The 27,533-nt window shown below is 44.9% G+C and overlaps 1 protein-coding gene across 1 annotated transcript in view; it reads left to right on the forward strand.

The window, feature by feature from the left end:
- SBNO1 (strawberry notch homolog 1) overlaps positions 1–27,533 on the forward strand; it is a 946,695-nt gene that overhangs the window by 540,070 nt on the left and 379,092 nt on the right. The window contains exon 15 of the mRNA XM_086942451.1: positions 8,070–8,201. Coding sequence (XP_086798577.1) covers positions 8,070–8,201 — 132 coding nt within the window. The remainder of the gene's footprint in view (positions 1–8,069; positions 8,202–27,533) is intronic.

Genomic DNA, 27,533 nt, shown 5'->3' on the forward strand with positions numbered 1-27,533 from the left:
GTTACGCACGCTGAGGCATGGAAGCGGCGCTCGGTGACTGAAAAGTCCGCTGAAGTACGGAGGAAAATGGCGGCCGCCGAGTGGTGAAGCGCGTCACTGGCGAGAACTGCGCATACCGCCAGAACAGAGGAGAGCAGGTCAGATAATTCTGCTCACCTCACGTTCCGACGGCGATATCTATCATTTGCGCATCCGCAGGTCCGGTAGAAACGAAGAAAGTCGCCGGTTCCGGTGAGCGACTGGCGGAGCTCCGCAGTTAAGCCGCCATCTTGTGCGGCATTCAAGCCACGCCCCTTCAAGTTGAATTCTTAAAGTGTTTGTTTTGGTGCTGTTAAAGTTCACCATTTGGTGTGGGCAGGACACCACGGACTTGCTAGGTAGAGCAAGAGGCTCCATGGTGGTTCTTTGGAGTCATGCTTGGTTGCGGTAAACCGGTTTTTCAGGGGATGTCCAGGCGAAACTCTTCGACATGCCTTTTGATGGCTCTCATCTGTTTAGCAACAAGTGGATGTAGCACTGGAGAACTATAAGAATAGCATAGTCACAGCTCTTTAGGTCTGCGCACTGCTCCCGCTAACTGCACTCTTCTTTTCACCCCATACGTGGCTGCAGTAGGGGGTTCAGTCTCTTCCGCAATTCCAGCCATACCCACAGGCCCAGGAGGCCTCCTAGCCTTTTCATGGCCCGAGTATAGGTTCCCACAAATTTTGCGGACACCAGACATACCTCACCAGCTGCTGTGACCCCCAAACCTCTTTCATGTGCCCTCAGCGACACCGAGCCATACAGTAGGAGGCAGGATCCTGCACTTTCTACCCAGGTGACAGGCTATCACGTCAGACCAGTGAATGCTGCAGATTGTTCTGCAGGGTTGCACTCTTTCATTCCCTTAAAACCTCCTGTGCCACCATCTGTACAACTGCTATTGTAGGACCATCTTGCATCGTTAGGTCTGAAGGTGCAGGCTCTTTTGGCCGAAGGAGACATTGAGAGGGGGCTGATTCCAGAAATCGGTAGTGGTTGCTACTTCAACTTTTTTTGGTACCAGAAAGTAGCCGGAAGCTTCTTCCCTTTTCTTAACCCTCGATTCTCCACTGGCCCGAACGTGCAGTGTCCGCACTTCTGCTAGTTGAATTTTAAAAGGGGCTTGTTGTGTGGCGTTTAGTGCTCAGAGTGAATTTTCCCAATTCATGCTCTTATATAGGTACAATTCACATTGCCTTAATATAGGCATAGAAATCAATCCCTTATTTAGACATAGCCCATGCAGACCAAATACAGGCATGGCTTCTTCCACACGTACCAAACATCACAACGGTTTCTTGGAAAAAAGGCTTACACAGCTAGGGAACTTGCTTGATTATTGATTTGTCCAAGAACTCATGTACTTTGCAAAGAACTATATTCCCTAGGGGTTCTTTCCTGACGTTTTTATGTCCGACTTTACGTCAATCTATGGCATTCCTAAACACCTTCAAGGTATAAATATACCTTCACTTGCTATGGTAAACTATGGTGGTTCAGAGCAGTTCGACTATCTACTGGCCCGATGCAGCTCGCTACAGCAAGTGCCGAAGGAAGTCGACCCTCCAGCTGACGCACTGATCAAGAGACTGTATTTCTCTCGCAGAGAATCTAGCTCCAGTGTTTCCAAGCTCCCCTTGCAGGGTGTTGGGAAATCGAGTTTTGAGACAGAGATACCAGACCTCCTTCATTCTAAACCAAGGTATGGAGCGGATTAGAACCTAGAGAAACCTTTGGTAGATTCTTGGCAAAAACAACTAAACCTCCTAGGCATATTTAGAAGCACCAGTTCAGTATTTTAGTCAATGTTATTTATGTATGTATTTGCATATGGCTTAGAAACCATACAATGCTTTTACAGTATTATTTTATAATACTATTCTCGCTGTGCGCATTATAATTTGCAGTCTGATTAACGATTGTAGCAGTTCACTTCTCTTGTATGAGAAAGAAGACTTTTCAATAAACCTTTTTATTGAAAACACCAATCTCTATTTCTCTACAAGCTCTGTTGAAACGAAGCATGCACGATTGACTGAGTGAAATATTTATCTATTGATTCTGCGACACTAGAGATATATTTCTTATTCTTACCAAACAAAGTTGTCATGTTTATGCGATTGTCAGAAACTAATCCCTTCTTGTGAATTTTAGAAATTTTCTAGTGACCTCTGAGCTAGCTGGCACTCACTATTAAGTTTAGTATATTCGATGGAGACCTAGTCGACCTCAGTCCTACGTCTAATCTATAGGATATATTATTTCAATGCGCAGAGCCTATTGGGAATATAAGAACTACACTACAGGCTCTGGCTCCAAGACTCATTCTGAGTGGAGAGGACCACGCGATTCTTGTACATCCTTCCATTGACCACTCCTGCAGAGAGTTCTCAAGAAGAGATGGACTGACCAAGACCACCCTAGTTGCTACAAACTGGAAACTGAGAGCAAGTTATCCTGAACTCCTCGGCATAAGCATCTGTCCTCTTCAGTAGGATCTCATGTTGCAGCAGCAGGAAAGGCACCTGCATCTAAACCTGCAAGTTTTTTTTGTGCTTGGAGATTGTGCAGCTACTAGTGAGTGTTTTCGATCTTCCTACCAAGATGGTTGCCATTCTGGCATCCAGGCATCCCTCCTTCCGTTAAGACAAGTTTGTGTCTTGGACTTCATGCCAAACTGTCTGAGGTGTTACTGTTTGTATTGTCATTGGCGCAGCAAGATCTTGCTCTGGGCACTGGTAAGGAGTATTTATCATCAACCTCTGCTCTTCTGCATTAGCGGATCAGCCCTCCCAATGTTAGTCATGTGTGAGTCATTTCTCAAAAGGATTGCAGCACGTTTCCACCTTCCTCTTTCATTATACCCCAGTGAATTTGGCTTTAACTTGTCTGATATGTTCTCCCTTTGAACCCATGACATCTGTCCTCTCAGACTTCTGACTCTTAACATGGTCTTCTTGGTTGCTATTAAATCAGCATGTAGGGCTTGTGAGCTTCAGGCTATTTAGATTCACCTGCTGGATACCTGTTTCTACCTGGACAAAAGGTTCTTAGGACTCCTGTCTCCTTTTTTTCCAAAGGTGGTGACCCTCTTTCATGTTGGTCAGTCCATCACCCTCTTGACGTACTTTGCTCCTCCACTGAGGAGGAGAGACTCCATCACTCTGATCCAAAGGGAGCTCATAGTTGTTATATTGATAGTACCAAAGAACCCCAGCTGGATGGAAAGCTTTTCATTGGATTCACCTGCACAAAGAAGGGAGAGGCAGTGCAGATGGAAGACCTCTAGAGTTATTGTGCTCTGCTTTAAAATCTGCTACGCCTTAAAAAAGAAGCTGGTCTGCTTAATTTAGACACTCTGTTCATCACCACCCCCTTTTCTGAATCATTAAACAAGAAGCAGCCATCAGAAGGGTCAAGGCTCCTACTGCTGCGTTGGCACTGGGGTTCTTATTCTGGACATGTCGGGTTGCTATGTGGACGCCACTTCATACATTCATGAAGCACTATTGTCTGGACTGTCATGTCGGTCGAGCTGGGCATTTTGCCGACATAGTCCTGCAGGGCTTTTTGATTCAAATCATTTTGCAGCCCCTCCTCCTCTGAGGTTATTGCTTAGGTGTCGATTCTCTGGTTAGGAATCTGAAGTTAGAAGCCTCTTCCAGAATAACACGTTATGTAACTTCTGTAACTCTTGTTCTGGTATAGACTACCTAACTGCAGATTCCTCATCGACCTTCCTTCCCACTCTAACTGACTTTCTTCTGAAGGTTCTTCTTAGATTCTGCACACTGATCACAACCATTCTGACGTGGCCCCTCGCCTGTCACAGTTGAATGTCACAAAAAATGTCAGCTCACTGGTGTGGCATCCCTGTAGGCAGCGCTCGCATCACATCCGACGTGGACAACGTAGTCCTTGAGATGTTGGTGCCACCTACCGCCACTGTTCAAGATTTTTGGGATTAAGTGATATGCCTGGACAGTATTCAGAGTTGAGGAATCTGCAGTAAGAGAGTCTACCAGTAAAGGCATTACTGGAGGTACGTAACTTGTTCTTTTCTACAAAGTACCATAACGGTAGAAATAGAGAAAATGTTGAAGGGGAGTCCGTTTCAAAGGAATACTATTTTTATTGAGAAAGCCTTACCTTTTCCTTGGCACATTTTCTTGGTTTTAGATCTGCGGAACACAGAGAAAATTCAAATGTGTTCCGATAATGTCACTACCAACTAGACATCTTACAGGCAGAGGTACCGTCCATGCTTCTTAAAGCCCTAGAGCTCATGGCAGGTCCCAGTGATGCAAAGGATTCTACTCCAGATTCTTTGTTAACACCTTGGCTTGGAGTTCTTACTCTCCTGTGACTAAATTATTTCATATAAACCAGCAGGGTGGCACAAAAGCATTGTATGGTTTGGTGTGGTCTGTCGTATGTTTTGGTGTGGCCTGTCGTCGTATAGTTTGGTGTGGCCTGTCATCGTATGGTTTGGAGTGGCCTGTTATATAATTTGGTATAGTTAGGAATGGTATGTCATTGTGTTGTTTGGTATGTTAACTGAGAGGGCTGAAAAGCTGCAGGGACGGAAGGTGGGAGGAAGAGAGACAATATGTGGGAGGGAGGGTAGCAGGTAAAGCAAACCCAGAGCGAGGGTATGAGGGCAACATGAATGTAGGTGTGCAATACAAATAAAACAAGTCCGAAAAAAAGAAGTGAACCATGCACTCTGAAAATAAACTTTGTCCACTGTGGTGTTGTGTGTTTGAAGCAGTAACAAAGACCGAGATATGGAGAGAGAGAGGTAAAAAGCCACAAGGGAAGGAGGGCAGGAGACAGGGGGGTCAGAAGCAACATGGAAGGTGAGAGAGTGGGACAGAGTATGCCAATGCAACACAGGAGATTTCTGTCATACAGCAAAATTAAGAAAAATATCAAAAAATTCAGGCAAGACCTATGGTATGGCCTGTCGTTGTATAGTGTGGTATGGTAAGCTGTGCTATCGCCCATCATTGTATGGTATAGCCTGTCATTGTTTGGTAGGGTAATGTAGATAGTGGGAAAAAATCCCAAGTTTGCAGGGCAAAGGCAACACAGACGGAGGGAGAGATATCAACACAAAGGGACATGTCTGCAATACCACTGAAACATCAAAAGTCTGAATAAATTGTGGTATGGGGAATCCAAAAATAATGGTTTCTGTTGCTGGAAGCAGTAAGAAAGACAGAGTCAAAATTGGGGTTCAAAAGCCTTGGGATTGAGAGAGAGGGGCTAAGACACACAGACAGAGAATGGGATTGAAGAAGTGGTAAAGGCAACCCAAAGGAATATCAGGTCTGTAGGAAAGTTTTGTTGCAATAACCTCCCCCACACACACTTTTTGCCAGATTTCTGATGCACTTTGACTGAGTGTGCCCTGGGTACCGGCCAATCGGGTTCCTAGGGTATGTGTTTTGTCCCTAACCTGTACCATTGTTTCCACATTGGCACACTCTGGCCTACTTGTAAGTCCCTTGTAAAGGGTACCAATGGCATGGTAGCCAGGGTAACGCCCCTGTGGGCTGCAACATGTATTATGTCACCCTCCGAGACCTCTCAATACAAACATGCACCACTGCCATTGCAGCCTGCGTGTTTTGGTACGGCTAAAAGTGAAGGGTCGAGTGGCACACACATTCGTGCCCAGCACCTCATGAGGTCTAGGTAGGTCATCCTTAAGACAGGGTGTACTATCCCTCATGTGAGAGCTTATCTGCATGAGCAAACATGCTCCTTTAATATCGAAGGCCATTCTTAGATATAAGTGCCCACTAAAACCATACTCAGTATATGGTCTGGAAAGTGGTCACTACGGGTTTCCTAGCACCGTAATGGCTTTACTGAATCCTGGGATGTTTGGTAGAATAGTAAACCTGCACTGATTCCAGTCTCGGACATATTATACAGTGCACTCAGGGTTCCCTTATAGAAAGGACCCCTGAACCAAACTAACCACTGGTGGGTTCCTGACTGGTGAACAGCAGCCTGCCACCTGAGACAAGTTTCTTGACCCCTGGGGTGGGAGCCTTCACTCTCAGTGCCCGTAAACAATGCCACCCAGGTCAGGAAGAGCCATCACTGGCAGGGGAGTATCAAAGGCCATGCCGCCTTTGCAAAGCGACCCCCAGCCTCTCCTTCCTGTCTTACCCCCTTTTCGGCAGGAAAACGGGCAGAAAAGGTACAACAGCCCAGAAGGTTTTCCCGCCTCTGCCAGCCCCACCCCTCAGATGTGGAAGGTGAGGTGAAGCACACTCTTCAGTGCCCGCCATCTTTCAGATGGCAAACACCCTCCAATTTGGGGTTAGGGATTGTGCCCACTCCCCCACGTGGGGCGTGCTCACCAATGGTGTACTCACCCTAAGGTCAGTAGCCCATTGGGTACTGAGCTCTGGACCTCCAAAATGCCCCCTAAATACAGTATTTAGGGGGAAGCCCTGAACCCAGAAGACAGTTCTCGACCTAAGAATATTGGAATCCTGATGATGATGTCTCCAGGCTCAACTGACTTGGCCTCAGCTCTACCGGCCTGCCTGCAGCTCCGAAGAAAACAACTGCTCCAAAAAGGATCAGAGACCTCTAGATTTGGTGGTGACTGATTCCCCCACTTCAATAAAGAGTTGAGACTCCCCAGGGCAACTGTCTCATTCACAAAGGAAGATCCACCCCTGCGGGACCAAGACACCTGCTCCAGCACTTATCTCTGCACCCATCGTCCGCGACCCGTGTCCAGAGGAACCATCCATCCTGAAGTGGTCCCCCCCCAACAGTTTTGACCTCCAAACCATTGAGTGGTCTCAACTCCAAGGTTATTTGTCTATGCCTGCAGCCCCTTCAGGACGACCCCCCTCCATGGCGACCGGACCAGTAATCAAATTCCCGACAATAAAAGGCACCCCTGCATTCTCGGTCCCTGTTTCCAAAGTGTCCTGATGTTGAGGGGTGTCTCTACTTACTTGCCTGGCTGTTGGTTTCTCCCAGAAGACTTCCTGGACAGAGCCTGCAGCTGAAATCTAAAACCAGCAACCTCCATAGGATTGCATGGGCTCCCGACACTGTCTAAGCACCCTGCACCCGGCCACCCCTTTGCTGCTGGTGGTGTAATCGTGGTGCTAACTTGGGACCTCCTTTGCCCTCACCTTAACCCTAGGAGCTTGCTTCCCAAGACTAAGTGAGTGGCCCCAAACGGAGGTGCCCGATTGGTTAACATTGGCACCCGGCCGACCTAGTGCTACTGTTGCAAGTGGTGCCCCTTAAGTGCCAACCTGAACCTTTGCCCTACCCCCCAAAACTCTATTCCTTAAAACCATTTACTAACCTGTAAACGTAGCAATCGTTTTTCTCCATAGGATTTTATGGTGGGTGGGTTTCATTCTCCACTGATCAAAGCTAGTAAAACAGGAGATGTTGGTGGAGGTGCTTTGCTGGAGCTTATGCCGAATTCTGCCTTTCCACCCATGCTGCTGTTCACCATTTTTCTAATGTGTTGATTTCCCCGGTGGGGGGGGTTGGGAGTTGGGGGGGGGGGGGTGTGTGTGTGTGTGTGTGTGTGTGTGTGTGTTTTTGTGATAAAGCAGTCTTTAACTGAATCTGTGGTGCACTTTCCTATTTCTAAAGATTTTATAACTTGCAGTAGCTGTCACTTCCATTGTTTCTACATGTACATTTATTTACAGTTTTAGATGATAAATATATCGCATCCCAGTAATTCTACAGATTTCATAATTCATTTTCTAATATAAAGATACTTTAGAGTAATTGTAATGCAATATCACAGCCTTTCCTCCACTTTTCCAGCTCCAATGTGTTCATGCTTGAACTGAATCTGTGTTAGTCTGGACCGTTACAACTTTCAATCAAACTATTTTCTCATCTTTAGTAGCATTCATAATGCTTTTCTGTTTTATGAAAAATTGTGACGATAAATGTAAATCTGGATAATGCATTATTCCACTTCGACATTAACTTCTTACTGTTGACATTTGTTTTTAAATATCTGTTTTTGCACACAGATGACTGGAAGAAAGGGTAGAGTTGTAACCAATGATAATGGAAGTATATCGTATGAGTCAAGATCTGAACTCGATGTACCAGTGGAAATTCTAAATATCACAGAAAAGCAGAGGTTTATGGATGGAGAAAAGGTAAACATGAGTAGCTTTCAAATGATCTTATGTTTTCAGATTCATGTATTTTGATTGGTATTTGAAGCGCACAAAGTATATTATAATAAAGTAGCATGTCTTTTATGGTGTTAGATTTTTTGATTTTTGATAATATATCAAAATGTAGCATTCAGAAAAAACAGTCTATGTAGTTATGGGTAAGTCGTTGTACATACAGTAATAAGATGGTGATGGCATACTCTTCGCATAGCAATACCAGTAAAATAATTGACTAGAACCAACTGTTTGTAATCTGATATTAGCAAATGATACAGGTATCTAATGTGGGTTTACCTTCCATTTTGTTTGAACTACTTATCCAATAAAGCTGCAACTTGCTTAGTTCTTCTTTTTTCACTTAAGGTTTTGCGGAGGTGTGTAAAGATTACAATAAATTGTTGACTTGTGAACCTGTCGGGTAATCTTAACAAATATGAATTTTACTGTGTAATTGTTCACTAAACAGTAGTATAGTATAGTATATTTATTTATGATTTTGGAACTCATTGAGATCCACATAAAAGAATTAACAGATTAAATACAATAACATATAATCATGAGCACAGTGCAAAGAGAGGGAGACGGTTTAGACATAAATAGACATTTATAACCTTCTAATAAATCCCTAAAAAACTTTAAAAACAATTATACAATTTAAAACAAAACATTTCATTTGGAGGGTTGTGAATAGCATCAAGGAAAGTAGTAGTTGAAAGAATACTCAATTGAAGACAAATAGGTTTTAACCACTTACGCCTATGCACCATTAGGGCCGGGCACACAAAAATAATGTGATACATATCCTGAGTTTTGATATTACAGAAGTCACAAATAGGTGAGGAGCCTACCATCTGGACATTAGAGAGTTCAAAGGAAGTAAATCCTGCCTCAATAAAAACAGTAGACGCCAGACTCCGTGAGGGAGATTCCAAACAACATATGGTTGGGCTTTCCTCATTAGACAGGAGTCTATGGTTGGAGTAATACCTTTCTTCGCTATACAAGCCTCCCTATTCATTCTAAAACCTAATTCCCAGGAGGCCAACTTCAGGGTAGATTTCAGCTGATATACCGATAGAGTGAGTAAAACTGATTCATCTAATTGCAAAAGATCGGCAGCAATTCTGAAATTCTTTACAATGAGCGAGTATTCATTAAAATTTCCCAATAACTCAGTTTTTATAAGATGCCTTAAAGTGCCAGGATCTCCCTTTGCCAGGTTAAAAACCCAACGCACTATTCCCTATAGGCCTTGAACCCAGCTACCACGTAAACCGAAATACTGTCTGAGAATGGCTATTAAGCTTGCTGTATTGACGGACGCTAGGCTACGTAGAATTTTGCCTTCCGTTGCATTCAAGAAGCTCCAATTTTTTATGTCCACTATTTCCAAACCATAAAGTAATGATGCTGGAATTTTTGCTCGATATACCTCCAGCAATGTCGCAAAATGCCTTCTACCAGTAGCCTTATAAAGTGAGATCAAACTTTTCCCTTGGGCAATAGCTTTCCGTGTATTATTAGCTATATGTGCTTTTTCACTTAAATTACAAGTAACTATTTTTCCAAGGAAAATATAAGATTGTACTACATCTAGTCTGTCCCCCACAGACCAGTGAAAGTTCGAGTATTTTGACTTTTTCCTACCCGTCAAGCACATTACTTTACGCAATCTTTATCTTTAGATAATGCGCCTCCGCATATTCATATAAGGCGTGCAGGCGACTATTCAGACCATTTTGAGTAAGATCAAGGATCAGAATATCGTCTGCATACATTAGACATGCAATTGGGGCACCCCCCAAGATCTGAGCTATACCTTTACTTGCAGATAAAATCTGTGGGAGATCAGCTATATACAAGGAAAATAAGAGGAGCCAATAGGCAGCCCTGTTTTAAGCCATTTGTTGTGGTAATTACTCTAGATAGCCCTCTTTCCCCATCTATCAACACTCTGCACCAGGTGTCTGAGTGCAAGGCTCGAGCTAAATTAATAAGAGTGGGTGGCATCCCTAAAGCGAATAGCTTTCTCCACAGCAAGGATCTGTCCACTTTATCAAAGGCTGTGGAGAAGTCGATAAAGGCGCCATAAACTCCCCCTCCACGAACCTTGACATATTTTTCTATTTAAAGTGCCATGCTTTTGCCTAAACCCAGTCTGTTCGTGGGGTAAGACTTCAGCCTTGAGCACCCAATCATTAATCGAGTTAAGAAGGCATTTTGCAAAAACCTTGCCTATGGCATCTAAAAGAGCAATTTGACGGTAGTTTTGTGGCAAGTCTCTAGCTCCATTCTTGAAGAGGGGGACTAATATGCTTCCTTTCCAGGAGGGTAGAACAGTTCCACTAGCAAAACAGAATTTAAAAACTGGAAAAAGAATTTTACTCCAATGCTCACTCAGATGTTTTATCACCGAGATGGGGAGCTCATCCGGACCCATCGCGCCCGAAGAACGCAAGCCCTTAATGGCTAATTCAGTGTACTTCTCGGACGGGGGGCCATATAGATGATTAACCTTGTATAATGTATCATTTTCACGGGGCAAGCCATTACTGCTATATAATTGCTCGATGTATTCAACCCAGATCTTCTCATCTATAGAGATTGGTGAAGGTCTAGATCTTAGACCACATCCCTCACCAATTATCGACCAGAATAACCTAGCTTGTCCCCTATAGGTGGCTTCCCGAAGTTTAATCCACAAGGAATCTTCATTCTCTCTCTTCAATCTGGCCTTCATCCGCGTTTTCCTTCTTCTTAAAAGAACTATTTTATGATATCTTTCCGGGGTATAAATAAGATATTGCTCCCAAACCAATTTATTTATTTCAATATTCAAGTACCGTAGACAGTTCAGGATTACTTTGGTTTTTTTTTGCAGGATAAGATTTTTTTGCTATAGAAGTTACTGCTTTCAGAAAATTACAGTAGCATTGTAGTTCATTTCCTTCCCATTGAAACAAATTCTCCACAGTGGACTCCAAAATATTCACCAAACTCCTGATAGCCCCAAAGTTCCAGTTACATCTCCCAGAATTGGCTCCAAAATTTACCAGATCACTGTTTATGTTCCAAGTATCCACAGGGGGGGGATTGAGGTTTACACTAAGAACCAAAGTTCCTAGTGTAAACTAAGTTCTGTGTTACATACTGAGAGATCTTTCAGAAGATAGAAAAGGGTGTTGCCTGCTACCACATAGTCAAGTATAGATTCACCGTTTTTACATTTATGTGTGAAATTAGCCGGGATGTCCGAGGGGAGCCTTCCATTTATTATTATACTATCAACCTCTAATATTCCCTCCAAGAGTAATCTCCCTCTCTTATTGGTCTTGATGTTCCCAGGGAATAGGGCTCGCGGAATCTGAAGTGATTCCTCCTTGAATTTATTTCTGAACAAATCGAGGCTACAGTTTGAGATTTTACAATTGAAGTCCCCTAATAACAAAATGTGAGGAGGGGACTCGGAGTCAAGAAGATTCTGTATAAAAGAGAATCATTTTTAAACCTACATTAAAACATGCATCCGGGGGAATATAGACGTTTATCAGTTCAAGTGATTTCCGTGGGTCATCCTTAACTAAGTTTAACAATGTTATTTCCTGGAACAAATTATTAGGGTCTAGGTAATAAGTGTAGTGCCATTTGATCTTGTCGGAAAGTAGGAAAGCCAACCCTCCTTTGGCATGACCTCTCCTCGAGGGAACTGCACTACCATCCAACACGTAGTAATCCTTTTTCGCCAAGAATTTCCCTTCCACCCAAGTCTCCTGTAGACAAATTACGTCAGCTTCTAAGGTATACAAATATAACAATTTATCAGGACTATTCTTTAATCCAGCCGTATTCCACGAGATTATTTTTAAATCAATGTTAAAAATTGGAATACGGATTAGGAGCGGGGGAGGATTTACTAGACAGAACACCAGGCAACCAACTCCATTTGGAATCATCTTCTACCAGAGTTGGATGGAGGGGTAAAGGATTTTTATAGAGCACTTGTCGTACGTTTTTCGATACACAGATTGTTAATTCCTCAGTTTTTATTGAGGACCGCTCTGAAACGCCTGGAGTTACTCTATGGGTTTTCGACCAAGTTGTAGATCTTTTATTACAGGTTTCCACAAAGAAAAAAGGGGAGACATCAATCCCCCTTATTTGTAATTCTTCAGACCATTGTAAAATATGATTCAATACTAATTTTGAGTGAAATTTTACCCTTGTTATCCTCCCAACATCAGGATTTAAAAGTGATACAACGTCTATATCATTTGACTGAATTAATTTCAGACTTTCAATCTCTCGAAAGCAGTTAAGGAGTACAGATCTATTTAAAATAGGAGCAAAATCAAAGAGAGGAATGAAATCTAAAAAAACAGTATCTACACTTTCCTTTTAAGGAGTAGGTAATTTAGGGGCATGTTCAATTGCAATCTTATCCGGAAAAGGAGTAGCTAAAGGATGAAAAACTGGTATTGAACCATTTGCAGTAATAAACTTTTAACCATCCCCAGGGTAATTAGAAGGCCCTAAAGAATCAGTAGTCATGATTACTTTGTCGGATTTAGTTTGACCAATTAATTCTTGAGATAAATTGGACGCAGAGTCTTGGGGAGAAATTTTTTCAGACAAGGTCTCTATGTTGTCTTCAAAATTAATTTTCCTCCGTCTTTTTTTAAAGAATCTACAGTTTGGTTTCCTCTTTGCTTTTTTTGCTTGGCTATTACTGCCCTTTTCTCCTTTTTTGGAGAATCTACATTTTCCTTATTTATTTGTGGTGTAAAAATTGGGAATAAATCTTTTTTTAACATTTTATCAGGGTCAGAGTTTCTATTTCAAGATCAAGTTCGGCAACACAATTACCGCTGGCTGATTTTAATTTGCCAGCCGGAATACTCCTCGAGAAAACCCCTATTGTTTTTCCATTGGAATCTTGAGAGTTCTTATTTAGATCAACTTGATCTAAGTCTGAGGCAAATGGTACGCCTTCAGACTCAATTATGGACTCCTTAATTTTGCTCACTTTCACGTCTAAGTTAGCAGACTCATGATGCGAGCCAGATTCGGTCCCATGATAACTATTTAATAATACCCTGAGTATTTGGGTTACCGTATCTAGGACACAGTCTGAGCCGCCGACAAATTTTTCCAATAATAGTAAGATGGAAGATAGTAGATGTTCTAGTGAGAGTAAAGATTTGGATATTATATTGTCATTTCCAGTAGGAGAACTAGGGAGAATATTATTCATATTAAGAACAGGGCTAGATGAAAAATGTACCTGAGATATAGAAAACTCTGATTTATTAAAGGGAGTACTACTAAAAAGTTGAAGCCCTGGCGTGGCTAATAAGTCATTGGTATTGGTGTGATCCGAGGCTGTGTTATGTACAATGTCAGACTGCTTCTTCTGAGTCTCTGTATCTATATCAGGAACTATTGGATCCTCCTTAGGAGGTAGTGAGGGGTTATGTACTAATTCCTCAGTGAGTTTCGTAAAGATGCCGTAGGAGGGTATAATATTATTGAATCTGGGCACCCCAGAAGCGATCTCTACATGCTTCTGTGGAGCATGGGAATCAGAAAGGCCTCCCACCGCAGTATCAGAGGAAGATTTCTCAAATAATGACGTTGCCAAAGCATCCACCTGATTACTATTATCTTTTCTTGAGTCTGTCCTCCTTTACTGTCCTCCTTTACGTCTTTACCCTTAATTTCTTCAAGCTTTAACCCCTCAGACAAAGCTTTATCCTTTCCCCTTTCCCCTAAACTATACAATTGACATTTATTTATTTATTTATTTATTTTATTTATAAAGTTTTATATAGCGCAAACTTGATCCCAAAGGATATCAGAGCGCTTTACAATTTGAGGCAAGTGCTATTTGCACTAGAAAGTGCACATTTCAATTGCAAAATTCCTTTTGTGCTAGAAAGTAAATACCCTTGCAAGCGCTTGCGTCACTTTGCTTAACATTGTTGCAGCGTAAACCTTTAGTTAATCCGGCCCTCTTGTAGCGTGGAGGTTGTCGGAGTATGAATAAATCCAAACTGATCCGTGAAGTTAGCTTGTTAAGTAATATTTATTACTTAAGTAAAATACATATGAAGGGAGCCCACGTCAGAGGTTGTTAATGAAGAAAACTCCAACAGCCATCTGACGAGGGAGGAACAGAATGTAAAGGGAGTAAGAATGCATAAACACTTTAAATAGAATGAATGACGAGAAAGGATAAAACTTAAAGGGAAAGAGTTAATTACAGCATACTACATACCCCCTCACCTTACACAAAAAACTAATATAAAACATAATCCTTAAACCTAATGGGAAGCTTGTGAGCACGAGCATCAGTGGGAACCTTAACAACAAAATCATTAGAGACATCACATTGAGAATCTCCATCACAAGGAGTAGGTACATCGGAACGGCTATTTACACAATCAAATCCAGGACCAAATCTAAAATCAGAATCATTAACAGATGAATCATTACAGTGTGCTCTGTTAAAAACATCAACATGAGAATCAGAAATTTTCACTACATTGTTTTTGCTCCACCAACCCCGAATATCAAGTTGCACAGAAGAATTAGTGACTTTGACAATGCGAGCAGGAGATGAGAATTTGGACTGACCTTTACAAATTCTAAAAGGTTTCTTAATAATAACCCAATCATTCACATTGAAAACACACCTTGAGGGTACATGGTTTCCGTCATGGAGTCTTTTCTGAACAGCTTGTTTATTGGCCACAAAATGTTTAGTTACTTGCAAATCAGTGACCAGACTTCTCTTTTTGTTCAACTCCTTACCAACGGAAAATTTAGAAAACCAATGTGGTAAAAGTTTAGACTTAGCCTCTCTACCACGGAGAGCCTTGAACGGAGTAACATTCGTGCTAGAATGTGGAGTATTGAGGTATGCCCATACTTTGTTACATATAAATTCAGAAACATCAACGTTGGACGAAATAGCAGATTGAATACCTTCCTTAATGAAGCGATTTGCTCGCTCAACGAGGCCATTCGAAGATTGGCTATACAATGCAACTCTGAGATGACAAATCTCATTAGATTTGAAGAAATCAGTCATCTGGTTTCTGAACAAAAGAATAGTAAATCCATTTCGAGTGATAATCAATGGCAACAATACAATACCTTCTTTCAGACGGGAGAAGTATGAAAGGGCCTGAAAAATCAACAGCAATTTTGTCCCAAGGTTGATCGGGAAAAGGAACTGGAGACAAAGGTTGTTTGTTAACTTTCCAATGTTTATCTGAAACAATACATGTAGAACAATTGTCAATAAAAGAATGTACATGTTTACCCTTTAACTGTAAAGTAGCTGTATCTTTATTACGCAGGGGATTTGATTTTGTCTTAGAACATGACCTACCCACTAGTACACGCCCTGACCTTAATTTTTTTGCCGTCATTTCAATAATCCAAACAAACACCAAAAAGGAAAAGAAAAGAATAAATATTGTAAAGCAATAGTATTTTACACCAAGCGAAGGTTTAAGATAGAGCAATTAAACCATAAGATATGTAAAAACAAATCTGATTTCAAAACCTTCAGTAATTACAATATGTCAGAGAATATAATTAGACCAATTTCATAAAATGAACAAGGGAGAGGGCCCAGCCCAGCCTGCTTCAGCCTCTGAGGGCCTCAGAGGGCCCGCCCTTTGCACGGGCTTCGCCCCGGGCTCTGTCCCGCGTGCGCGGATAGGGCGGGACTTAAGAGAAGGGAGGATGGGGGCGGGAAGAGGACCAGCTGCGGCTAATGACCCGCCGCGCTGCTGGCTGGTCCTCGCAGTCCCGCAAGCCTCTAGGTCCTGGGCGCCTTCACCCAGTCTCGTGTCCACAGTCACAAAGGCACTTAGGCTCACACAGCAGACGAGCGGCTCCCGCGAAGCGGGGGCCGCGAGAGGTGGGGGTAAATCCGAAGGGAGATCAAGGATGCAACAGAGCCCCCAGCAGACTCCAGGAAACAGTCACGGTAATGCCAGGTAGGCAGCGCAGCCAGTAGATGTTATCAGGCGGAGGACGGGGGCGGGAAGAGGACCAGCTGCGGCTAATGACCCGCCACGCTGCTGGCTGGTCCTCGCAGTCCCGCAAGCCTCTAGGTCCTGGGCGCCTTCACCCGGTCTCGTGTCCACAATCGTAAAGGCACTTAGGCTCACACAGCAGACAAGCGGCACCCGCTCCATACACTCTGGCAGGTTTCAGACCTCTCGTCTTTAGTGTACTTTGCAGCAGCAACCATCTTCATTGACTTTGTAATTTTCTGAGTGCTTTTGGTGGACTTCAAGCGTCTTGCAATTTCATTCAAGGTTGCCATATTCCTTACTTGGCCCCATTGAGGCTGCAAAACCAAGACACTGGCCCGAGAGAACGTGGTGACTCCGATCAAGGTCAGGCTTCGTCGACAGCGCAGGCGCCGAAAGAGTTTGGAAGCTGAGAGCCGGAAGTAGAGAGAGAAGAAAAAACAGTAGTAAGAAACAATAATGATCAAGCACATGTTTGTGAGTTATAAAAAAAAAAAATTAAAGCATAGGCTATATTCTGGGGGTTTTTCCCGGTTTTCTGACATCTAACAATTTCTGTGCGCTAGGGAATCATGCCCCCACCCACAATAACCAGTTTCAAGCCATGCTTCATCTGCAGAAAGCATATGTGGGTCACTGACCCGCAAAAGTTGTCTTTGGAGTCTGGGCTCTGGACATGACCTTAAGTCATACGATAAGTCTGCCCTCATGCCTCTGGACGACTATCTGAGATTGGTAGGCAAAATGGTATGTCACTGAACACCACAAGTAGTTGTGGCATTCTCCAAGTAAGTCAAAGTTTAAGCATAAGAAAGGGAAGCAGGTCTTCTCCCCCCCCCCCCCAATCTTGCCGTGGCAACTCCCAAGAGAAGGTGCACTCCGAATTCTGTGTGCTCTCGTCGACTCGTCACCAAATTTTCTGTGTTTTCTGTTGCCTCAGGTGCATCTTCAAGCCCAATGGAACCGTAAGGCCTCTAGTCTGGTTAGCACTGATGAATCAATCTCTGGTGTAGTCTGTCCCTAGGAACTCATTAACGGGCCTGTGCTGATGCGTGCTGGTCCCTGCCTCTCAACAAAGGTACTGACACCACAGGTGCCTGTGAAGACATGGGTGTATTATATGGTGTGGAAGTGTAGCCTCACTGTGTTATACACTTACCAGCTCCTTTTTGGACCCTTGGATTTCGTTTGTCAAACTCTTAGCTCAGTCCTGGATGGCTATGGCACTAAGCAGCAAGGCAGAGAAACAAGTGTAAAGCATTTAAACAGTACCAAAACAATTAAAAAAATTAGCACTACACTCGAGAAATCCGAAGTCAATTTGTAAACATATATTGTATTTTTATAAGATTTTAGACACTTGAACGAAAAAGATCCTCCGGAGGGTACGCGAGTTATAGATCTTACAAGCAGTAATAAATCAATGCAATATCAATCAACTGCGATCAAGCCTTGGCAAAGGCACAAAATTGGGCGCTTAGAACTTGGAAACCTTTTCAAAGAAATCTTAGTTATGAGTCAATGCCGTTGGTTAGAAATACTTGGGGCGACCAACTCCACCAGGAAGTTTGCCGGGGGGACCAGCAAGGTCCTCTAGAACAGTTACCTTCACAGAAGGAGCAGTCCTTCAACAGTTGCAGGCGCTTTATCTGTGTTACTTTGATTTCTATGGAGTGGCTGTAATGCAAGGGATGAATGATGCCGAAAATGCTTTAAGGGTGTGGTGGATGCCATGTGGTCAACAGCATTCTTCCTACAGGCATTCCTTCGTCAACAAAGGTAATGAGGATGTCCTAGTTGCAGCGTGACGTCCCACAAAGTACTTTCCAGTCTGGCTGAAGTCAATTCTTGTCCCAATGTCTCGGTCACAGACTAATCCTTCCTTAGTCAATAACACTCCTTTTGAGGGTCCCAGCAACCCTCTGATAGCTCCCCTCCCCCCTGGCTCAGCGAATTTGGGTGCAACTCTGTGCATCGGTTCCTGGTCTCTGGTTCTGCGCAGTGGTAGCAGCTTCAAGACTTTGGGCTACTAACTTAATCAAACAAGCTTCTTGAGCTGCTGTGTCTCTGTGCCGCAAACAGGAGGCCAGTCAGTTGGCTCTTGGAGTTTTCTTGGCTCTGGGGTCAGCTTCTCTTTGAGTAGGACACAGCAGGCACTCTCCTTTTCGTCACTAGCTAGGAGATGCAGTAGGTGCAGCCTCTCTTTGCTGGTCCATCGCTGCAGCAGGGCAGTCCTTCTTTCAAGTTAGTCTAGGTCTGAGATCTGGGTGCCAGGGAGCCTCTTTTATTCTCGGAAAGTGCCCTCAGAACAGGAGTTGGTGGCCAATGGACAAACAGGTTCCCTCCCACCTGGTAACCACTTCATGTGGAGTATGGCACCTGGCTATCTCATGATGCACAATTCTGCCCACTCCCAGGATTGCAAGACCCCCTCTCTTGCTAGTACAGACCTCACTAGTACATCCGCCAGAGTGTGGTTACCTTAAGACTACCCACCCCTGGGTAAACAGATTGGGCAACTTGTCTCCCTTCTCTGCCTCCCGTGCCTGCCTGTCTACCTCAACAAAGGATCAGCCTTCCCCCTGGTGCTACAAACCTGCCCTTCAAAGGTGGCTTCACCTTTGAAGCCTGCCTTTTGGGGCTAACACCCAAGTGGCTTCCTGCAGGAGGGATGTGACAACTCCTGTCGTGTTCAGTGCATGGCCCATTGCAGTTTTCCCTATGTTAGCCTAACTGTGCCCATTACAGGCCACATTTGCTTTGCACAATTTACTATATAAATACGCTTCTTTTTGTGCCACATTGTACTTTAACACAAAACTTGCAGTTGTGTTCCCATTCTGTTCTTTCCTGAGATTTAGTCTGAACACTGCATACCAGGTCAAAAAACAATATTCCTGTATTGTTTTGGTTAGGCACTCGCACCTAGACACAACAAAGGAGTGCAGCGGTTTGTGAGACTATAAACCTTGTCATATAGATATGCACAGTAATGTAACGTATATAGAGACTTTCTGAGAGGTAATCTTGGCTGTACTTGAGATGTAGAATATCCACCTCTGCATCCTAAATTACGGGTTCCTCTACTAATCCCAGAGATCTTTGTTATATAATTATTCCGCTTTAGAAGGGATGATGGGTAGGCCAATCTGGCCTACATATGACAGGGCTTTTCATACTATATGGTTTACTGACGATGAAGACTGTATTTTCATCAGGCATTTTTCTGTTTGTGGCACAAATATGGCATTCTAGAGCACAATAGTTTAAATAAACATTTCAAACTACTACGTGTCTGTTACATCTTATTGTAGACCAGTGTGAGCGAAAGGGGATGTCCTGTTACCGCGATCCTGAGAGGATCGAGAGTTTTGTATTCTGGGATGTTAATTCTCTAGTCTCTCCGGATATGGTTAGGAGGGCAAATGAGACACTATAGCTAGTCAGACTCTGGCTCATGGTTACTGAGGTGGTATTAGTCCCTACCTACTGACGTTCTGTGGTCCCAAGCATAGTTCTGTTCCTGAGCAGAATCCCTGCAAAACTCCCTGGCCTGCAGCCCCTCATTGTTCTCCGTCCGGATTCATTAGCACATCTCTCCAGGATGGCAGAAAGCGGTCTAGTGGATCAGGCTGCATGTGTGACCAGGAAGGCACAGGCGTTTTAAAGGCAACAAGGTGGCAGCTCTGTTAAAGCTGCACACTGAAACAAGTTACATTAGTTTCGACTTGAGATAAGAGTCGGGCTTAATGTAACGAGTTGTTTGATACCATGCCCACTTTGGTTGCACCTTCAGGAGTTAGCACAGCTAAGAGGTCAACGTTTAACCCTGTACTAGCTAAATGGGCGACTAAGTCTTTCCTCAGTAAAAACTGTAGTTTTGCGTGTTGTACTGTCAGAATATGTAAAAGACATTTCCTTCCTGTGCCATATGTCACTCCCTACCTTTGGACTCAGTAGGCCTGCCAGAGGGGTGACTTACATAGATGTACAGGGAAAGTGGTGGCTTTGTTATTGCTTTTAATGGTAAAGTCAGGCTAGGTGTGCAGGACTGCTCTACCAGTCTGCAGTGGATGACCGGTTTTACTTGGGGGACTATCAGTATAGCGCAAACAATGCTGGAAGTTCTAGGGTACCCCTAACTTACATGCCCTGGGTACCAGGATGCAATATACTAGGCACTTGAAGGTATGTCAGCCATTCCCAGTTGTGTACATCCATTTTGACGTACACTTTAGGGTCAGGGCTTTGCCACTGAGGTCTGGTTAGCAGGCCTCTGTGCACTCTCACTCTCTAAAAAAAACACCACCACCAGTCGATAAACATGGGTGTGACCATATAAAAAGAGGCCTTTCCTTAAACACCAGGTAAATGATCAGCTCTTTTGGTGGTTCTGTGGAGTTAAAAAACACAAATCAGTTCTCTGGATCTTGCTCTGCCTTAATATCGGGTCCCGTGCTCAGTAAGCCACTGGAGTCAAGCTATCCTGGCTGAAGACTGCTGATAGTCAGAAACCGGTCCTAGGAAGCTTGATTCCGGTCCAGGGAAGAGATGGCTTGACAGTTGGGGCTGGACTGTTCCCATGAGGCACAGGGTCAAGACTGCTTTGCATATGGCCATGTATGAACTAGGGTGGCTTGGTGAGCAAAATAACGATGGATTAAATCCAGATCTGTGACTGGGGGTGAATGTTTTGCCATTGTGCAATATTCCGTCCATTATCTTGTGTGATTGGGTCAGCCGCAGATCTCTCTCTACCCCAACCGGAGCACGTAGTGGTGACGGATGCGTCCCTCCTGGGATGGGGGGCCCACATGGGAGAGAGGGAGATCAGAGGCCTCTGGTCTCCGGCGGAGTCCTGGCTCCATATCAACCTTCTGGCGATCCGACTTGCACTGAAGGCATTCCTTCCCTCTGTCCAGGGAAGTGTAGTGCAGGTGTTCACGGACAACACCACCGCCATGTGGTAATGCAACAAACAGGGATGGGTGGAGTCGTGGACCCTTTGTCAGGTGGTGAAAGGTCTCTTTCAGCAGTGGGGAGAGCCTTGGTTAGATCTATTCGCCACCGAAGAGAACGCGCAATGTCATCAGTTCTGCACGTTGGAATTTCCAAGGCAGCACTCGCTCTGCAGCGCTTTTCGTCGCAAGTGGAGCTGCGGTCTGTTGTATGCCTTTTCGCCTATACCACTTCTGCCCAGAGTGCTGAGGAAGATGAGGCGAGACCGGGCCCAAGTTATCCTGTGCCTCCGGACTGGGCATGAAGATACTGCTGTCCCGAGCTACTCAGCATGTCAGGCGATCCCCCGATTTGTCTGCCTCTTCAGGAGGACCTTCTGTCGCAGCAGCAGGGGATGGTCCTCCACCCCAACCTGTCCAGTCACCACCTACATGTGTGGAGATTGAGCGGCGGCAGTTGAGGCCATTTGACTTGCCTCCTGAGGTTTGTGATGTGATTCTGGCAGCCAGGCGTCCCTCCACAAAAACAATATACGCCTGCAGGTGGAACAAATTTGTGGCATGGTGCACAGCAAAGTCTGTAGATCCACTCTCTGCCCCCCCCCCTTTCAGAGGTTCTCATCTTCCTTTTGTCTCTTGCCCAGGAGGGCTCTGCTCTGGGCACTATCAAGGGCTACCCCTCAGCCATTTCAGCCTTCTTACGGCTTCCTGATCAGCCTTCTCTTTTCAAGTCCCCTGTTGTAAACAGATTCTTGAAAGGCATCACACACATGTTTCCTCCTGTTCCCTTTGTGATGCCTCAGTTGAATCTTGTTCTAAAGTATCTGATGTGTGCTCCTTTTGAGCAACTTCATATCTGTCCTCTTCGTCTTCTGACTCTGAAGACTGCATTCCTCGTTGCCATCACCTCTGCCAGGAGAGTGAGTGAGCTCCAGGCTCTATTTTCTAAACCTCCTTTCCTCTCTGTCCATCTGGACAAGGTTGTTCTCAGGCCTCGTCATTTTTTCCTGCCCAAGGTGGTCACAGCCTTTCATATCGGGCAGTCCATCACCTTGCCCACCTTCTATCCGCCTCCACATACCTCCAAAGAGGAAGAGAGGCTCCACCGTCTGGACCCAAAACGTGCGCTCTTATTCTATCTGGACCGCACACGCCAGTTCCGGGTGGACGACCAGCATTTTGTTGGTTATGTGGGCGCAAGGACGGGGGGTGCACAAGCGAACCATCTCTCGGTGGGTCGTCTTGTGCATCAAGGTTTGCTACTCTTTGGCGAAAAAGGAGCCTCCTGTTGGGCTGCGAGCCCATTCCTCTCTGGCCACGGCGGCTACTACTGCCCTGGGTCGGGAAGTCCCCTTGCAGGACTTCTGCCAGGCAGCTACGTGGGCCTTGCTGCACACGTTTGCTAGGCATTACTGGCTGGACAGCCAAGTCCGGAGAGATGGCTTTTTCCTCCGTTCTCTAGGACTTTCTGGTGTGATCTTAGTTTGCAGACCCACGACCGGGGTTGGTATTGCTGAGGTATCTATTCTAAGGTAAGGAATCTAATACTAACCTGTTTCTTTCAGATGCACAAGTTACTTACCTTCGGTAACGATATATCTGTATGAAACAGTAGTTAGTGTTACCGCCCCACCCATCCTCCCCGTTCTGCGAACCGATATCTAGGGTTAAGGACATCCCTTTCAGGGCCCTAGTTACATGGCACCAGTTTCGGTTTTTGTATCCTGGCTCTGCGTTCCTGGCGGAGAAAGCTATGTACAGAACTGGCGTCAGCGCGCGAGGGCGGCGTCTAAGTACTCAGTCATCTCGGCGATGCCGATGACGAACGCAGAGCCGCAGACAAAGCCTAGCAACGCGCAGGGGTACTGCTGACGAAAACTTTCCGGATCCAGTCTGACGCCTGGGGATATCAGGTAAGGAAACGAACACTAACTACGGTTTCTTACAGATATATTGTTAATGATGGTAAGTAACTTGTGCGTTAACCTACCTCTTTTACCAGTTCAATCTGTAGTGTAAATTAAATAAAGAAGAACCTTATAGTGTTTGTGTAAAAATACTTCTATTCATTACACAACACTCACTAACACATTGGTATATCTCCTACCCGGAGATATTGACAAAATACTCAAGAATACTTCAATTGCAATCAGGTAAGTAGCACATTTGGTGGTCTCCAGGTGGAAAACAAACCATATACTAGAAAAGTGGAATGCAAACTGAAAGGCAGTTTAGGACTTTTACCAGAAGATCCAGAGGAATCAAGAGACCCAAAGAACCACCCAAGGAAAGTACCCAGAAACATCACAGAGGCTGTGAGCAGAGTTGGGAACACAGCTGAATGCCCAACAGAAGTCAGTTGAGAAGTTGTGGTTACATTTTTGCAGAAGGACCCATCCCAGAGGACCACCGAAGAATTTCCTTAAGAGGACGGAACGTTGGAGAGCCACCTCACCGGTGGATGCCCCAGGAACCAGGTTACCGACACCAGGGTAGCCAGGTGCTTGGGGGTGAAGAGACGTCAGAAACTTCTATTGACGACAATGGAAGATTTAGAAGCAAATGCCTCTGGAGAAGACAGTGAAGAAGTCAGTTGGAATCCAAGGGGGCATTCTGGAAGTGAAGAACAGAGAGGACAGAGTCTATGCAACTCGCAAGGGACCAGGAGGTACGAAGAAACAATGCCAACCAATATCTGGAGGGTCAGAAGAGTTGACTGTGACCATGTCGCTGCAGCTGTGAGGACAAGGCCACGCTGAGAAAGAACAGGAATCGTGCACGAGCTGTCCCAAGTCAGATGTTGGAGACTAGGTGGTGAGTCTCTGCGGAAGCACCAACAAGCCTCGGTATCCGCAACTGATGTGGAAGAAGGAGCAACTTTGGGGCAAGCAAAATCCAAGGGACTTACCAACAGCAGAAGAGTCCGAGTAGGTCTGAGCAAGCATAGGAGCCCACTGAAGCAGAAGACTCTCAGGAGGACTCACTGGCCAAAGGCACAGGAGTCGTTAGAGGACCTCGAGCAACTCGCCAAGGATGAAGACCCATGGTGCAGAGGTTTTGATGAGGTTGCTGATTTTGGAGGAATGAGATGCTGGAGGGTGTGGCTTCTTGTAGCTGGAAGATCTCTGGGGTGCAGAGCTAACAAGCCTTGGCAACAGCAAGTTGACGTGCATAGAGGTTTGGTCTCAGCAGTTCATGCGAGGGATACTTACCTCAAAATTGCATAGACCGGTCAGGCCTCGAGGGAGTTGCAGAACCACCACCTGTGTTGCTGAGCCTCTGGAGGTCCGTAGGATGACAGGAGCAGCAGACCAGTCCACTCCAAGGGAGATTTCTTCTGGTGTCCTTGGTGCCCATATGTCTGTTGAAGAACCTGGCAGAAGCACAGACTCAGATGACAAAACTTGAACAACAGTGAGACCAGGAGCAGACGGAGTCTTCCTTAGTGCAGTCTTGGTTCCAGTTGAAGTCCAAGTGTCCAGACAGTCGAAGAGCGACAGTTTCAGGCTTGAGTCTTGTCCCACAACAAATGTAAGGTCCCACCCACAGGTAAGCCCTTAAGTTCCCTAAGAAAGGGGTTGGAACAACTCTGGGTCCCTCCCAGAGGAGCGGCTGGACAGAGAGGAGGATACTCCTTTGTCCACTTTCACACCACAGCTAGAGCCAGGGTCTTCCTAAACTGGCTCAAACTGTAGTATGCAAGGAAGGCACCAGATGTCCCCTTCAAAGCTGTATGGTGGCACTGGCAGCACCTCCACTCTAGCCCAATACACTTATTCCTGTCTGGTAGGTGGTCACACCTCTGTGACAGGAAACCTATTGTTCTACATTAACTTGCTCCAACTTGGCTTAGCAGCAGGAGGGTAGAATCGGGTTTGTGGTTGGCAGCAGCACTACCTTGCTGGCAATCCCTAAAAGGCTGTTAGCTGGAGTACATAGGGGTACCCAAGGGAACTCCGCAGTACATGTGATCCTACTTCCAACACTGGAGTAAGTGTTTAGGTATGATTCCAACATGTTTCTCTTATATAAGGAGCATTCGAGGGATACAAAACCAGGCCACCCTCCACTCACACAGCTCCGGAACTAAAAGGTCTGATTGGGATTAATACACAAAAACCTTTTATATTCTTAGTTTAATGGGTATCAACTATACCTCCTGGGTAAGGCTACGCTAATATTTCAGTCATACCCTCCATCTATGTATATTTATTTGAATAAAACATTTAACTACAGCCATGTCCCAATGTTTCTACGAATTAAGGATGATACTGACACAATAGTCATAAGAAATATGAGAAAATGTGGAAAAATGTGAGGTGGGTCAGAAAGTGCCTAACATAAGCAGCCACCACATAACCAATAAAGAACCAATAACCAATAAACAAACAGTGACCTAACTCAAATAAATGTAAAAAATTAGGAAATTGTAGAAAATAATGGTCTAACTACCATCTCTCCCCCATAATGTGTAAGAGTCGCCTGAACTCCCCATTAAAATAGATTGTGAACACCTATCATATGTATTTAATATTGGTCTAGTGTTCACACCTAGTTAAAACACTGGCAAGTTGAACGGCGACCTGTTTCATTGCCTTACAATTTCGCGCCAGTTTCATCAGGGCACAGGGATACATCTCCACCTCCGTAATACTGGATGCCTACCAGCAGCTCACCAGGGAGGGCCTTCCTCTCATATAACTTTAAACGACAGGGAAACGCCTGCTCTGCCGGGACCAGGCATACGCGCTTGACTGTTCTCGTCTGAGACCAAACATGACCAGATTCGGTGCAGCCACTAAATTGTTAGACATCTCGTAATGATTGATACCCACTCACTATAGATAATAAAATGGCTGACTGCACTTACAAAGCCTGGAAAATCAACTCCGGGGTTTGTAGGGGTGTCCTGCTAATGCAGGGTCCCCCTCACAGTTAGAACCAACCAACCTGCCCTCAGGACTGAAGTCCCTACAATAAGGGGTGACTTAAACATTTTAAGTGCAGTTACCTCCGATATAAGGTAACTTGTATCTGTTGTGAACAGTGCAAACACCAACTCACTCACACAGGCGAGGTGAGGCCAGTGGACTGAATGCCTCCCCGGATTCCGAATTGCTTTCTCCCTGTACTGTGGCTACGGAGGAGGGAGATTTATAAGCTATGGTGGTGAGACGGGCAGCCAAGGTCCCTGACCTTCAGCTCCCTTCGGTAGACGTCAAGACTAACATCTTGACAGAGGTTCTGCAGCTGGGTGTCTCCTCCTCAGAACCCCTCCTGCTTTGTAACGAGGCCTTGTGAGAAAGTACCTTCTTTCTGCATGTTGCCCACACTTTTTGCTGAACTGCAGATTTATCCAGTATTAGGGGTGTCTTTCATAGATTCACATGCCTGAATCATTCCCCGTCGTCGAGACGGGAGCCTCCGGTACATAAAAAGGTAATGTCCTATAGACATACATAGAGAAAATAGGCCTAAGGGTCTCCCCTTAGTAGCCTTTCCTTGTCCTTATGCAAAAAGGACCAAACTCTCAGAGTCAGCCAATCAGCTCCGACCTCCCTCTAGAACCTTCCTGGGAGGAGCCTCAGTCCCTCAGATTTTCTACTGCACGTTGTGCTAGGGAGTCTCCAGCCTGAGCTCTCCTCAGGATTCCTTCAAAATCATCTAATTACTTTTGGAAGTGATTTCTTCACTCTACAATCTCATCAGGGATTACTTCAGTCCACATTCTCTGCAGTAAGTGTTTTCTTTCCACTGCTTCAACAATGTCTGAATCCCAGAAGAAAGCCCTTTTCAGGGCCTGCTCTTCATGTGGGAAGAAAAGGCTCCATGTGGAAGATAAGCATGCCCTGTGCTTATACTGCCTTTATCCAGACCACGTCCCTGCAGACTGCAGAATATGTAGGTCTTTCCCTAAAAAGACCGTAAGGGACAGGGAAGGTCGCCTTCTTATCTGGCTTGACAGGCTTAAGGATAGAGACAACCTGGAATCTTCAGAGGGTAGCGTCTCTAAAACCTCAGAAGTCTCTCAGAAGAGGCCAAGGGTAGTTTCACCTGGCCCCTCAGACACTCCTCCTAGGAAGGCACAAAAGAAGTCTTCAGAGGCAAGATCTACGACATCTTCAGTGTCTGTCAAAGATTCCCAGACCTTTAAGAAGCCTGCTCAGTCATCTACCAGACATGCCCAGAGGACTACCTCAGTGACAACCACTGTGTCGACGACCACAGCGTCATCACCTTCACCGTCGACGACGACAACTCCATCGTCGTCGTCAGCAGGTAGACCTATTTCCTCTGTTATACTG

Source organism: Lissotriton vulgaris, chromosome 11, assembly GCF_964263255.1.
Source record: "Lissotriton vulgaris chromosome 11, aLisVul1.2, whole genome shotgun sequence".
Classification (NCBI taxonomy): Eukaryota; Metazoa; Chordata; class Amphibia; order Caudata; family Salamandridae; genus Lissotriton; species Lissotriton vulgaris.